The sequence below is a fragment of the Musca autumnalis genome, unplaced genomic scaffold (assembly GCF_047663935.1).
Source record: "Musca autumnalis isolate F117 unplaced genomic scaffold, ASM4766393v1 scaffold_2, whole genome shotgun sequence".
Taxonomy (NCBI): Eukaryota; Metazoa; Arthropoda; class Insecta; order Diptera; family Muscidae; genus Musca; species Musca autumnalis.
The window spans coordinates 39,165,481-39,179,862 of record NW_027411755.1 but is presented as its reverse complement, the minus strand read 5'-3'; the positions used below and the strand labels follow the sequence as shown (position 1 = coordinate 39,179,862).

General features: G+C 34.7%; 1 protein-coding gene across 6 annotated transcripts in view; it reads right to left on the bottom strand.

The window, feature by feature from the left end:
• The window catches only part of kuz (zinc-dependent metalloprotease kuz), a 451,131-nt gene that overhangs the window by 414,602 nt on the left and 22,147 nt on the right, over positions 1 to 14,382 (bottom strand). For all 6 annotated transcript variants that reach the window (XM_073967576.1, XM_073967580.1, XM_073967582.1 and 3 more), the window contains exon 2: positions 10,988 to 12,163. In XM_073967576.1, coding sequence (XP_073823677.1) covers positions 10,988 to 11,054 — 67 coding nt within the window. In that variant the 5' untranslated portion in view covers positions 11,055 to 12,163. The remainder of the gene's footprint in view (positions 1 to 10,987; positions 12,164 to 14,382) is intronic.

Sequence of the window (14,382 nt, the reverse complement as noted above, 5' to 3'; positions counted from 1 at the left end):
CATTGCAAACAATTTGTAAACAATATATTAAAACGTATCTTGAATTTCGCGGTTTTCTTAAAAAAATTGTGGGGAGGACCACCGGTCACTACACTTAGCGGGATAAAAAAATAGATTACGACCTATTCTCAGACCTAAAAACTCCACATACAAAATTTCATAAGATTTCCCAATCGATTATTCGGAATTTCTATATAGTGACATCTCAAGTCATCGCGATTTTACTGTATTCCAAAATATGGCGTTGACCGCGTTATCCCACATATTGAAGCCAGTGTTTTAGCGGTTTTGTAGTCACGCTTACTAAAATTAGGAATATTATCTGAAATAATACATTTTTGAATAATTTGGGATGACCGCGATATTTCACTTCCGCGACGACCATTCAAAAAAATATATAGCCTATTTTCACCACCGGTGTTCCCAGTACATTATCTGAAAATTTCAATAAAATCTCTTCAGCCGTTTTTGAGTCTATTCGGAACATACAAACATACAAACATACAAACAAACAAACATACTAACATACACACATTGCCTTTTATATATTAGATATATATTATAATCGTTTGATATGATTTTTTATGTCTATGTGTCTATAAACACAATTTTGAGGTTCTTCTTATTTTATTTTTGGTGAATTTTGGCCTGCAAATAAATGTGCCCCAATATATATTGAAATCGGTTGGATTTGGATATAGCTTTCATACTACCAGGCATAATTATTTTGACAATTTATTGATAAATATTTTAAAAATCCAGGGCTAGGCCTTGAAAAGGTTAAAAAAATATATGTTGCAGACTATTTACTTAAATTCTTGAAACATTTATAAAAACCTTGAAAAATATTTAAAAAAATTTACAAAAATTTAATAAAATTTTAATAAAATCCTACCCCCCACAGATTTCGCCTAGGAGGCCCCTCAATGGGTCCATCCCATATATGAAGGACTTTCATAATCGGTCGATTTTGTTTAACTTTCTACAATCAAATGATTAGCTATCAGCACTTTCTAGTAGCCAACCCAATCCTCTAAATAGCTGCATACGCCAAATATTCCTACCCCCCACAGATTTCGCCTAGGAGGCCCCTCAATGGGTCCATCCCATATATGAAGGACTTTCATAATCGGTCGATTTTGTTTAACTTTCTACAATCAAATGATTAGCTATCAGCACTTTCTAGTAGCCAACCCCACAGATTTCGCCTAGGAGGCCCCTCAATGGGTCCATCCCATATATGAAGGACTTTCATAATCGGTCGATTTTGTTTAACTTTCTACAATCAAATGATTAGCTATCAGCACTTTCTAGTAGCCAACCCAATCCTCTAAATAGCTGCATACGCCAAATATTCCTACCCCCCACAGATTTCGCCTAGGAGGCCCATCAATGGGTCCATCCCATATATGAAGGCATTTCGTAATCGGTCGATTTTGTTTAACTTTCTACAATCAAATGATTAGCTATCAGCACTTTCTAGTAGCCGACCCAATCCTCTAAATAGCTGCATACGCCAAATATTCCTACCCCCCACAGATTTCGCCTAGGACGCCCCTCAATGGGTCCATCCCATATATGAAGGCATTTCGTAATCGGTCGATTTTGTTTAACTTTCTACAATCAAATGATTAGCTATCAGCACTTTCTAGTAGACGACCCAATCCTCTAAATAGCTGCATACGCCAAATATTCCTACCCCCCACAGATTTCGCCTAGGAGGCCCCTCAATGGGTCCATCCCATATATGAAGGACTTTCATAATCGGTCGATTTTGTTTAACTTTCTACAATCAAATGATTAGCTATCAGCACTTTCTAGTAGCCAACCCAATCCTCTAAATAGCTGCATACGCCAAATATTCCTACCCCCCACAGATTTCGCCTAGGAGGCCCCTCAATGGGTCCATCCCATATATGAAGGACTTTCATAATCGGTCGATTTTGTTTAACTTTCTACAATCAAATGATTAGCTATCAGCACTTTCTAGTAGCCAACCCAATCCTCTAAATAGCTGCATACGCCAAATATTCCTACCCCCCACAGATTTCGCCTAGGAGGCCCCTCAATGGGTCCATCCCATATATGAAGGCATTTCGTAATCGGTCGATTTTGTTTAACTTTCTACAATCAAATGATTAGCTATCAGCACTTTCTAGTAGACGACCCAATCCTCTAAATAGCTGCATACGCCAAATATTCCTACCCCCCACAGATTTCGCCTAGGAGGCCCCTCAATGGGTCCATCCCATATATGAAGGACTTTCATAATCGGTCGATTTTGTTTAACTTTCTACAATCAAATGATTAGCTATCAGCACTTTCTAGTAGCCAACCCAATCCTCTAAATAGCTGCATACGCCAAATATTCCTACCCCCCACAGATTTCGCCTAGGATGCCCCTCAATGGGTCCATCCCATATATGAAGGACTTTCATAATCGGTCGATTTTGTTTAACTTTCTACAATCAAATGATTAGCTATCAGCACTTTCTAGTAGCCGACCCAATCCTCTAAATAGCTGCATACGCCAAATATTCCTACCCCCCACAGATTTCGCCTAGGACGCCCCTCAATGGGTCCATCCCATATATGAAGGCATTTCGTAATCGGTCGATTTTGTTTAACTTTCTACAATCAAATGATTAGCTATCAGCACTTTCTAGTAGACGACCCAATCCTCTAAATAGCTGCATACGCCAAATATTCCTACCCCCCACAGATTTCGCCTAGGAGGCCCCTCAATAGGTCCATCCCATATATGGAGGCTTTTCATCATCGGTCGATTTGTTTAACTTTCTTGTGTAATAATATTTTTTTTCAAAAATTTCCGATTTTCTCAAAATTTCCACAATGAAATACTTAGTGCTATGCATGCATTCATCTTTTTTTATATACCGAGCAATATTCTAAAACATACATTTATTCTTGAAAATCGTTTTTCAAAATCGTTTTTACCTTCGTACGAATCTGCTATACAACTGTTATACTGTTATACCACCACCAATGTGGTTTTTGTCTCCGCTAGTCAAAATCGATTTTATCTTCACGCACATGCTGAATAGGGGTTTCTTTAGGAAAACTTTCATTCAGCCTGGCTGAATTGACTTTATTACTTCAATTAAAGAAACTAGTTGTTATAGTTTTATAATTAACCTAAAAAAGTCGAATTTTTCGTCACGTCTTCTACTTAATTCAACAATTTGCTTATGTAATAGCTTTACAGACTCGTGCAGAATTTTAAACAACTCCAAAAAATAATAAAAAGATTACTTTTGGTAATGCTTTTAACGAAGAACTCCTAAAAATAGACGACGAACATTCGCTAATTTGTATAATTTGCTTAGTTTGCAATCTCCTCCGCCAAAAGAAAACATAATTGGCTGAATGAATGGTGGAGGTAAGGCAGCAGGGCGATAGGGCCACAAGAAAACAAGTTGATGACGAAGTTCATATCAAAGAAACAGAACGACAAGACACAAATATTTGTGGCCCATTTTAAACACGTTTCTGACTCACTCACACAGCATTGACTGTTGTACAACTCATACCCCCTCTCTCAACCACTCGTCTGCAGCCTTCAATATGACAGACATTGGAAACGAAATTCAAATTAAATTAAAAAAGAAGTTAAGAAAGAACTAAATGTGGTTACGGAATTTGACTTGTGAATCACAGGAAAGATGGATGGACGGCTGGGTGGCTGTTGAATGCAAGTATGCCCATATAAACATGCAAAGCTCCATCATCTGCGTCGCCACTATCAAAAAGAACAAATTTGTACATCTTTGATATGAGGGGTTTTTTTCCAGATTGGTTTGGCGTAGTTTGTTTGGATTCCTTGATCTTTCTCGCTCTCTGTGTCTGTGTCTGTGTCTGCTGCTTCTTCTGCTTTTATTTGGTCTGTCTGAGTGACGTTTCCCGGCCTTTTGCTTATATAGTTTGTTATTTTTGCTGTTGTTTTTTTCATTGTTGTGATAGTGAACGGCACCCAGCTCCAGCCAGTTGTCGTTCATGTTGTTGGGGTCAATGTCTTGGGGATTTTCATGCTATTCAAGCAAAAGCTTTAGTTTGTTTAAAGAATACTATCGTGTTTCCCCACTTATTTGCTTGTTTTCACCAAATTTGTTTATCATGCTTTAGTTGTGTGCTTTTTTATTGTAGTTATTCAAAAGATATGTATCGTTTTTGCTTTAAACTATTTAACAAATTTATTTAATTTTCTCTTATCTGTTACGGGCCGGGGCGTTGATTTACACTGGACTTTGCAAAATTTACATTTTTATTTAGGCATTGTGTGAACATGAAAGCCTTGGTCGTTAATTAAAAAATAAAAAAAAAAAAATTGAAAATTAATTAAGATGGAAATAAGGTGATGTGGCTAACTGTAGATGGTGGGCAGAAAAGTTTAAAATAATTAATGCATACACCTGCAAGCACTAGACACGCCTTTTTCATTGGAAAACTCTATTAAGCCAGTCTGAATTGAAGTTTTCCTAAGGGAAACCTTATTCAGCCAGGCTGAATTGAAGTTTTTCTAACGGAAAGCTTATTCAGCCAGGCTGAATTGAAGTTTTTCTAACGGAAACCCTATTCAGCCAGGCTGAATTGAAGTTTTCCCAACGGAAACCTTATTCAGCCAGGCTGAATTCAAGTTTTCCTAACGGAAACCTTATTCAGCCAGGCTGAATTGAAGTTTTCCCAACGGAAACCTTATTCAGCCAGGCTGAGTTGAAGTTTTCCCAACGGAAACCTTATTCAGCCAGGCTGAATTGAAGTTTTCCCAACGGAAACCTTATTCAGCCAGGCTGAATTGAAGTTTTCCTAACGGAAATCTTATTCAGCCAGGCTGAATTGATGTTTTCCTAACGGAAATCTTATTCAGCCAGGCTGAATTAATGTGTTTATGTATTTTCATGGTTAATTTTACCCTTTTTCCTTACTCTTTGGAATTATGCCAGGCTGAATAGAAGTTTTCCTAACGGAAACTTATTCAGCCAGGCTGAATAGAAGTTTTCCTAACGGAAGCCCTATTCAGCCAGGCAGAATAGAAGTTTTCCTAACGGAAACCCTATTCAGCCAGGCTGAATAGAAGTTTTCCTAACGGAAACCCTATTCAGCCAGGCTGAATAGAAGTTTTCCTAACGGAAACCCTATTCAGCCAGGCTGAATTCAAGTTTTCCTAACGGAAACCTTATTCAGCCAGGCTGAATTGAAGTTTTCCCAACGGAAACCTTATTCAGCCAGGCTGAGTTGAAGTTTTCCCAACGGAAACCTTATTCAGCCAGGCTGAATTGAAGTTTTCCCAACGGAAACCTTATTCAGCCAGGCTGAATTGAAGTTTTCCTAACGGAAATCTTATTCAGCCAGGCTGAATTGATGTTTTCCTAACGGAAATCTTATTCAGCCAGGCTGAATTGAAGTTTTCCTAATGGAAATCTTATTCAACCTGGCTGAATTGAAGTTTTCCTAAAGGAAACCTTATTCAGCCAGGCTGAATTGAAGTTTTCCTAAAGGAAACCTTATTCAGCCAGGCTGAATTGCAGTTTTCCTAACGGAAACCTTATTCAGCCAGGCTGAATTGCAGTTTTCCTAACGGAAACCTTATTCAGCCAGGCTGAATTGCAGTTTTCCTAACGGAAACCTTATTCAGCCAGGCTGAATTGCAGTTTTCCTAACGGAAACCTTATTCAGCCAGGCTGAATTGCAGTTTTCCTAACGGAAACCTTATTCAGCCAGGCTGAATTGCAGTTTTCCTAACGGAAACCTTATTCAGCCAGGCTGAATTGAAGTTTTCCTAACGGAAACCTTATTCAGCCAGGCTGAATTGCAGTTTTCCTAACGGAAACCTTATTCAGCCAGGCTGAATTGCAGTTTTCCTAACGGAAACCTTATTCAGCCAGGCTGAATTGCAGTTTTCCTAACGGAAACCTTATTCAGCCAGGCTGAATTGCAGTTTTCCTAAGGGAAACCTTATTCAGCCAGGCTGAATTGCAGTTTTTCTAACGGAAACCTTATTCAGCCAGGCTGAATTGCAGTTTTCCTAACGGAAACCTTATTCAGCCAGGCTGAATTGAAGTTTTCCTAATGGAAATCTTATTCAACCTGGCTGAATTGAAGTTTTCCTAACGGAAACCTTATTCAGCCAGGCTGGATAGAATTCTTCCTTTGGTTTTCATATAGAAAATCATATTTCTACCTTACTTTATAATCGATTTATTATTCACTGAACGAAAATAGAGATAAATCTGACCTTTATTGTTTCGCCTAGACAATGGCCACTCCATAGGGGAAATGGACAATTATTGAAATTGTAAACCATTACCATTTGAATATAAAAAGACCGGGCAGTAGTCACAATTATTTTACATTACTATTGTTATTCTATTCACTGCCCAGTCAACTTATGTTCAGTCACAACCAACAATTTTCAGTTTAGAATGCAGAGATAGGGGTGCTGGCGGAGGAAGGAAACCTGCTAATACTCCATCATTAGCCCCTTTCATATAATAAGCGAGAACGCACAGTCATAACTGTGGCTAGAGGTAACATATGGTCAATGGATTGATAGACGGAGAGTGGCTGACTAATGGGCGGATTGACTGTTAAGCAGACTCTACCAAATTCCAATGAATGGCATTTTAAAATAAAAATTCTATTATTCATGAATTGACTGGTTTCCCTTCACTTCATTAGATTTTTAAAATTCATTTTCAATAATTATCTTAATAATGTTGTTGTTGTCCTTCTTCGCATCGTTGTTGTAGGATCTGCCCTGCTCATACTTACACACAATATGAGAGAGTGACCTGGCAGTTTGGTTGCTTTGCATGCCTAAACTATTTGGGTTCAAGGTCAAGGTTCAATGTCTGCTGTTCAAAGGAATTTCTCCCCTATATTTTTTTCGTGTAGAATGTCTGTGTCTGTTAAAACATTTTTCATAAACAGGGGTTGGTTGTTGTTTTATGGCTAAACTAAAGGGACAACATGTCGTGAGATTAACACAGACAAATCCCACCATATGGAGATGTCTTGTCTTTGACAACATAACCAACAGAAATAATTGCAAGGAGTAAAGAAAAAAGGGAAAAATTAACCATGAAAATACATAAACACACTAATTCAGCCTGGCTGAATAGGGTTTTGCGTTAGGAAAACTTCTATTCAGCCTGGCTGAATAGGGTTTTGCGTTAGGAAAACTTCTATTCAGCCTGGCTGAATAGGGTTTTGCGTTAGGAAAACTTCTATTCAGCCTGGCTGAATAGGGTTTTGCGTTAGGAAAACTTCTATTCAGCCTGGCTGAATAGGGTTTTGCGTTAGGAAAACTTCTATTCAGCCTGGCTGAATAGGGTTTTGCGTTAGGAAAACTTCTATTCAGCCTGGCTGAATAGGGTTTTGCGTTAGGAAAACTTCTATTCAGCCTGGCTGAATAGGGTTTTGCGTTAGGAAAACTTCTATTCAGCCTGGCTGAATAGGGTTTTGCGTTAGGAAAACTTCTATTCAGCCTGGCTGAATAGGGTTTTGCGTTAGGAAAACTTCTATTCAGCCTGGCTGAATAGGGTTTTGCGTTAGGAAAACTTCTATTCAGCCTGGCTGAATAGGGTTTTGCGTTAGGAAAACTTCTATTCAGCCTGGCTGAATAGGGTTTTGCGTTAGGAAAACTTCTATTCAGCCTGGCTGAATAGGGTTTTGCGTTAGGAAAACTTCTATTCAGCCTGGCTGAATAGGGTTTTGCGTTAGGAAAACTTCTATTCAGCCTGGCTGAATAGGGTTTTGCGTTAGGAAAACTTCTATTCAGCCTGGCTGAATAGGGTTTTGCGTTAGGAAAACTTCTATTCAGCCTGGCTGAATAGGGTTTTGCGTTAGGAAAACTTCTATTCAGCCTGGCTGAATAGGGTTTTGCGTTAGGAAAACCCTATTCAGCCAGGCTGAATAGGGTTTTGCGTTAGGAAAACTTCTATTCAGCCTGGCTGAATAGGGTTTTGCGTTAGGAAAACTTCTATTCAGCCTGGCTGAATAGGGTTTTGCGTTAGGAAAACTTCTATTCAGCCTGGCTGAATAGGGTTTTGCGTTAGGAAAACTTCTATTCAGCCTGGCTGAATAGGGTTTTGCGTTAGGAAAACTTCTATTCAGCCTGGCTGAATAGGGTTTTGCGTTAGGAAAACTTCTATTCAGCCTGGCTGAATAGGGTTTTGCGTTAGGAATACTTCTATTCAGCCTGGCTGAATAGGGTTTTGCGTTAGGAAAACTTCTATTCAGCCTGGCTGAATAGGGTTTTGCGTTAGGAAAACTTCTATTCAGCCTGGCTGAATAGGGTTTTGCGTTAGGAAAACTTCTATTCAGCCTGGCTGAATAGGGTTTTGCGTTAGGAAAACTTCTATTCAGCCTGGCTGAATAGGGTTTTGCGTTAGGAAAACTTCTATTCAGCCTGGCTGAATAGGGTTTTGCGTTAGGAAAACTTCTATTCAGCCTGGCTGAATAGGGTTTTGCGTTAGGAAAACTTCTATTCAGCCTGGCTGAATAGGGTTTTGCGTTAGGAAAACTTCTATTCAGCCTGGCTGAATAGGGTTTTGCGTTAGGAAAACTTCTATTCAGCCTGGCTGAATAGGGTTTTGCGTTAGGAAAACTTCTATTCAGCCTGGCTGAATAGGGTTTTGCGTTAGGAAAACTTCTATTCAGCCTGGCTGAATAGGGTTTTGCGTTAGGAAAACTTCTATTCAGCCTGGCTGAATAGGGTTTTGCGTTAGGAAAACTTCTATTCAGCCTGGCTGAATAGGATTTGGCGTTAGGAAAACTTCTATTTAGCCTGGCTGAATAGGATTTGGCGTTAGGAAAACTTCTATTCAGCCTGGCTGAATAGGGTTTTGCGTTAGGAAAACTTCTATTCAGCCTGGCTGAATGGGGTTTTGCGTTAGGAAAACTTCTATTCAGCCTGGCTGAATGGGGTTTTGCGTTAGGAAAACTTCTATTCAGCCTGGCTGAATAGGGTTTTGCGTTAGGAAAACTTCTATTCAGCCTGGCTGAATAGGGTTTTGCGTTAGGAAAACTTCTATTCAGCCTGGCTGAATAGGGTTTCCTTTAGGATAACTCTTATTCAGCCTGGCTGAATAGGGTATCCTTTAGGAAAACTCTTATTCAGCCTGGCTGAATAGGGTATCCTTTAGGAAAACTCTTATTCAGCCTGGCTGAATATGGTTTCCGTTAGGAAAACTCCGATTCAGCCTGGCTGAATAGGGTTTCCGTTAGGAAAACTCCGATTCAGCCTGGCTGAATAGGGTTTCATTTAGGAAAACTCCGATTCAGCCTGGCTGAATAGGGTTTCCGTTAGGAAAACTCCGATTCAGCCTGGCTGAATAGGGTTTCCGTTAGGAAAACTCCGATTCAGCCTGGCTGAATAGGGTTTCCGTTAGGAAAACTCCGATTCAGCCTGGCTGAATAGGGTTTCCGTTAGGAAAACTCCGATTCAGCCTGGCTGAATAGGGTTTCCGTTAGGAAAACTCCGATTCAGCCTGGCTGAATAGGGTTTCCGTTAGGAAAACTCCGATTCAGCCTGGCTGAATAGGGTTTCCGTTAGGAAAACTCCGATTCAGCCTGGCTGAATAGGGTTTCCGTTAGGAAAACTCCGATTCAGCCTGGCTGAAAAGGGTTTCCGTTAGGAAAACTCCGATTCAGCCTGGCTGAATAGGGTTTCCGTTAGGAAAACTCCGATTCAGCCTGGCTGAAAAGGGTTTCCGTTAGGAAAACTCCGATTCAGCCTGGCTGAATAGGGTTTCCGTTAGGAAAACTCCGATTCAGCCTGGCTGAATAGGGTTTCCGTTAGGAAAACTCCGATTCAGCCTGGCTGAATAGGGTTTCCGTTAGGAAAACTTTTATTCAGCCTGGCTGAATAGGGTTTCCCTTAGGAAAACTTCTATTCAGCCTGGCTGAATAGGGTATCCTCTAGGAAAATTTCTATTTAGCTTGGCTGAATAGGGCTTCCGTTAGGAAAACTTCTATTCAGCCTGGCTGAATAAAAGTTTCTTTAAGGAAACTTTAATTTAGACACCATAAATAATATTTTTTATTTCTTTATTGCTTCCCCAGGTTCTTGGCACTTGTCCTTGTCTCCAAGGAAAGTGGGCAAAAAACCACATGAATATGTATGAATATGTCTGACAGTTTTACCTTCAAATACCATTAGTTTTGTCTAATCTTTAGCCATTATTTCTTGTTAAATGTGTCTGTCTGGATGTCGGGCCAAGTTAGTTTCAAAACTTTTTGCACACACAAGGCTATACAAAACGCCTCCACAAAAGAAAAACTTAAAATATCTAAAGAATAAATGAGAGGAGAGAAAAACATGAAACAAAAATTATGGTAACCTTTGGCCATTATTATTGGCATTCCATTTTAATTAACGTTCGTTTTTTTTTTTTCGTTACATTCTTCGTTAGGGGTTTTCCAACACTTTTTTCTTCTTTTCTTTTGCTATTCATATTTTTTCAAATTCATAGTTGTGGGGTAGATAGCCCACTAGCATCTAGAATTTTATGAAAAACTACAATATAAAAATGCTGGCAGAAGAATTTCTCATAGAAGAGGAAAATGGCAAACAGATGTTGTGGGTGGGTGAAGTTGTGGGTATTCGGCAAATGGCCGGATGCAAATAAACCAGTCCACAATAAATCAGATCATGGTACTAACAATCTATGATAAGTTATTGTTATTATTGTTTGTGAGCAGTAGCAGAGGGGGAAAAAATAGGCAAGGTTTCATGAGCAACAATAATCTGCTTACTGCTCAAGGTCAAAGGTCATTAGTTATGACAAAGTATCGACAAAGTAGATGATAGACATGATGAATAAAAAGATAATTTGGCTGAATTAATGGTTTCCATGGCAAATTTTAATTTAGCATGGCTTAATAAGGTTTTTCTTATTAAAACCTTATTCAGACAGTCGGTCGAAGGACCAATTGTGATTATGAAAAACTGAAATAATTCACTTACCATTTACGATGATGACAAAAATGATCGCTGTGAAAATCATTTTTAGACCACATTTTGTCGATGACATTCTTTGTGGTGGGGGTGGTGTTTGAATCCCAAAATGTTGACTGCGATAATGATGGCGGTTTTTTTTGGTTTACAACAATTCCGAGACGATAATGGTGGAGACGACGGGTAACGACGGCGATAACGGAATGCGGCGACGGCGCATTAACGACGTAATGATAAAGACGCGCGACACGTTTTAGTAAATATTTTCAGCGATATGGGTTTGGGTTTTCTTTGTAGTTCTCCAATTCAATTTTTGTTTATTCAAAGGTTTTTTTTCTGGTACTTTTCTGGAAAAAAATTCTCAGTTGTGGTGGTGGGTTTGGTGGGGGTTTCTGTAGTGCTACAAATTGGCAAACGAAGTGAATTTTTAAAATTATTTGCTTTGTGGTGCAACAATCAAATCGAAATTAAAATAGAAATAAGGGTTTTGCCACTACTGCCGTCTTCCACTTTAATATTGGATTCTTCAAAAAATATACCCCTTTCTATTGTTGTTGACTACAATGCATAATGCCATCCACCCAAAAAACAAAAAGACGGAAAAGAATTCGCTTTTGTTTCAAAATTATGAGAATCCAGAAAAACGAAGGTAAAGTGACGAAAAAAAGTTGTTAAAAAAATTGAAATTGTTTTTGTCTGGCAGTGATGCCGCTCTACTCGTAAATGCTGATGGAAAGTTTCTGGTACGTGAACATCAACGATTATTGTAATTATTATTGTAGGGCTCCGGGTTCTTGCTTTTTGCCAAGACGAATGTTGAGTATACGTTGTATAGATGGAAAGCACCCTGCTTTTGTTATGGAATTGTATAATTACTGTAGAGTATATAATGGCAGTTGTTGTTGTTATTTCACCCTTGGAAATGTGGCCTATTTCAAAGACAGGAAAGGTTTCGAAAATAAACGAAGTATGGGAACACACCACAAATTTAAACCAAACTGTCACTCTTCTTTAGATATTCAATCCAATTTGTCCACATTTTCATGATAAAGAATGATTATTGGGCCGTGATTTATAACTTATCCCCGATTCTGTTGTCGATAATGCTGGGGATAGAGTTATGGGACAAACTGGCATGTGCTAATCCATGGCTTCCATTCAAATGTGTTCTTTAGAGGGCTAAATCTGTAACGACAAAAAAGATTAAATTTTAGTTAAAATTTTTGAATTTGTATTAGTGTATTAATTTATACAAAACCTAAATATAAAACATTATGAAAATATTAAACATAAAAATCATTAAAAATTGTAAAATATAAAATGTAATGTAAAAAATATAATAAAATAAATATAAAATATAAAATATAAAAAATAAAATATAAAATAAATATAAATATAAAATAAATATAAAAAATAAAATATAAAATATAAAATAAATATAAAATAAATATAAAATATAAAATAAATATAAAATATAAAATATATAAAATATATAAAATATATAAAATATAAAATATAAAATATAAAATATAAAATATAAAATATAAAATATAAAATATAAAATATAAAATATAAAATATAAAATATAAAATATAAAATATAAAATATAAAATATAAAATATAAAATATAAAATATAAAATATAAAATATAAAATATAAAATATAAAATATAAAATATAAAATATAAAATATAAAATATAAAATATAAAATATAAAATATAAAATATAAAATATAAAATATAAAATATAAAATATAAAATATAAAATATAAAATATAAAATATAAAATATAAAATATAAAATATAAAATATAAAATATAAAATATAAAATATAAAATATAAAATATAAAATATAAAATATAAAATATAAAATTGTAGCGGCCCGTTTATTCAACATTATTAGTAATTATTATTTTTATTATATGACAACATAATTTCATTTAATTTTTGTTAACATCATTTGTACATGTATATGTTAACGTCAGTTTACATTTTAATGTTAAATATCCAATGTTACGTTACATTAGTATCTTTTGTTACAGAACCTTAAAACGATTTCACTCGAAGGAGCATCTCTAACTTTCTCTATTTCTCAATATACATGCTTCTTCTTACTTTTAACGAACAAGTTATTATCATTGTTATTGTATTGCTCTCGTCAATACTTTCGTGTTCTCTCGTACCATAAAACTTAACGACAAATCGATTTATGTATATCTTACTCTTTTGCTCAATTATACTCAAATACTCAATAACTATGCAAATTATATATGATTGCAACTAATTATGACTCAATATGTTTTAACTTTCATACCAATATTTGCAATATTTGTAGTAGATAAGTTCTAACCGATGTTAAAGATTTTAATGATGTCCAGCTGGTCATAGAAATGATTTTTATTCTTTCTATTGTGATCGAGCTGCAGAACAATAAAGTTGGTAAAGCTTAACTGCCTTTGTTTTATTTGGAAAAACCAATAAAATATAAAAAATAATATTCTCTTAGACTTTGGAAGCCTTAAGGCTACATTGCAATAGAGAAACTGAGGACGAATACTGCATTGCGACTTATTCATGTCCCAGTATAAATAATAAAATTAATAAAAACAATAAACCCAAAACTTAAGGGAAGTATTTTCCAATATTTGGATATTTCTCCCCTTACAAAATATAAAATATAAAATATAAAATATAAAATATAAAATATAAAATATAAAATATAAAATATAAAATATAAAATATAAAATATAAAATATAAAATATAAAATATAAAATATAAAATATAAAATATAAAATATAAAATATAAAATATAAAATATAAAATATAAAATATAAAATATAAAATATAAAATATAAAATATAAAATATAAAATATAAAATATAAAATATAAAATATAAAATATAAAATATAAAATATAAAATATAAAATATAAAATATAAAATATAAAATATAAAATATAAAATATAAAATATAAAATATAAAATATAAAATATAAAATATAAAATATAAAATATAAAATATAAAATATAAAATATAAAATATAAAATATAAAATATAAAATATAAAATATAAAATATAAAATATAAAATATAAAATATAAAATATAAAATATAAAATATAAAATATAAAATATAAAATATAAAATATAAAATATAAAATATAAAATATAAAATATAAAATATAAAATATAAAATATAAAATATAAAATATAAAATATAAAATATAAAATATAAAATATAAAATATAAAATATAAAATATAAAATATAAAATATAAAATATAAAATATAAAATATAAAATATAAAATATAAAATATAAAATATAAAATATAAAATATAAAATATAAAATATAAAATATAAAATATAAAATATAAAATATAAAATATATAAAATATAAAATATAAA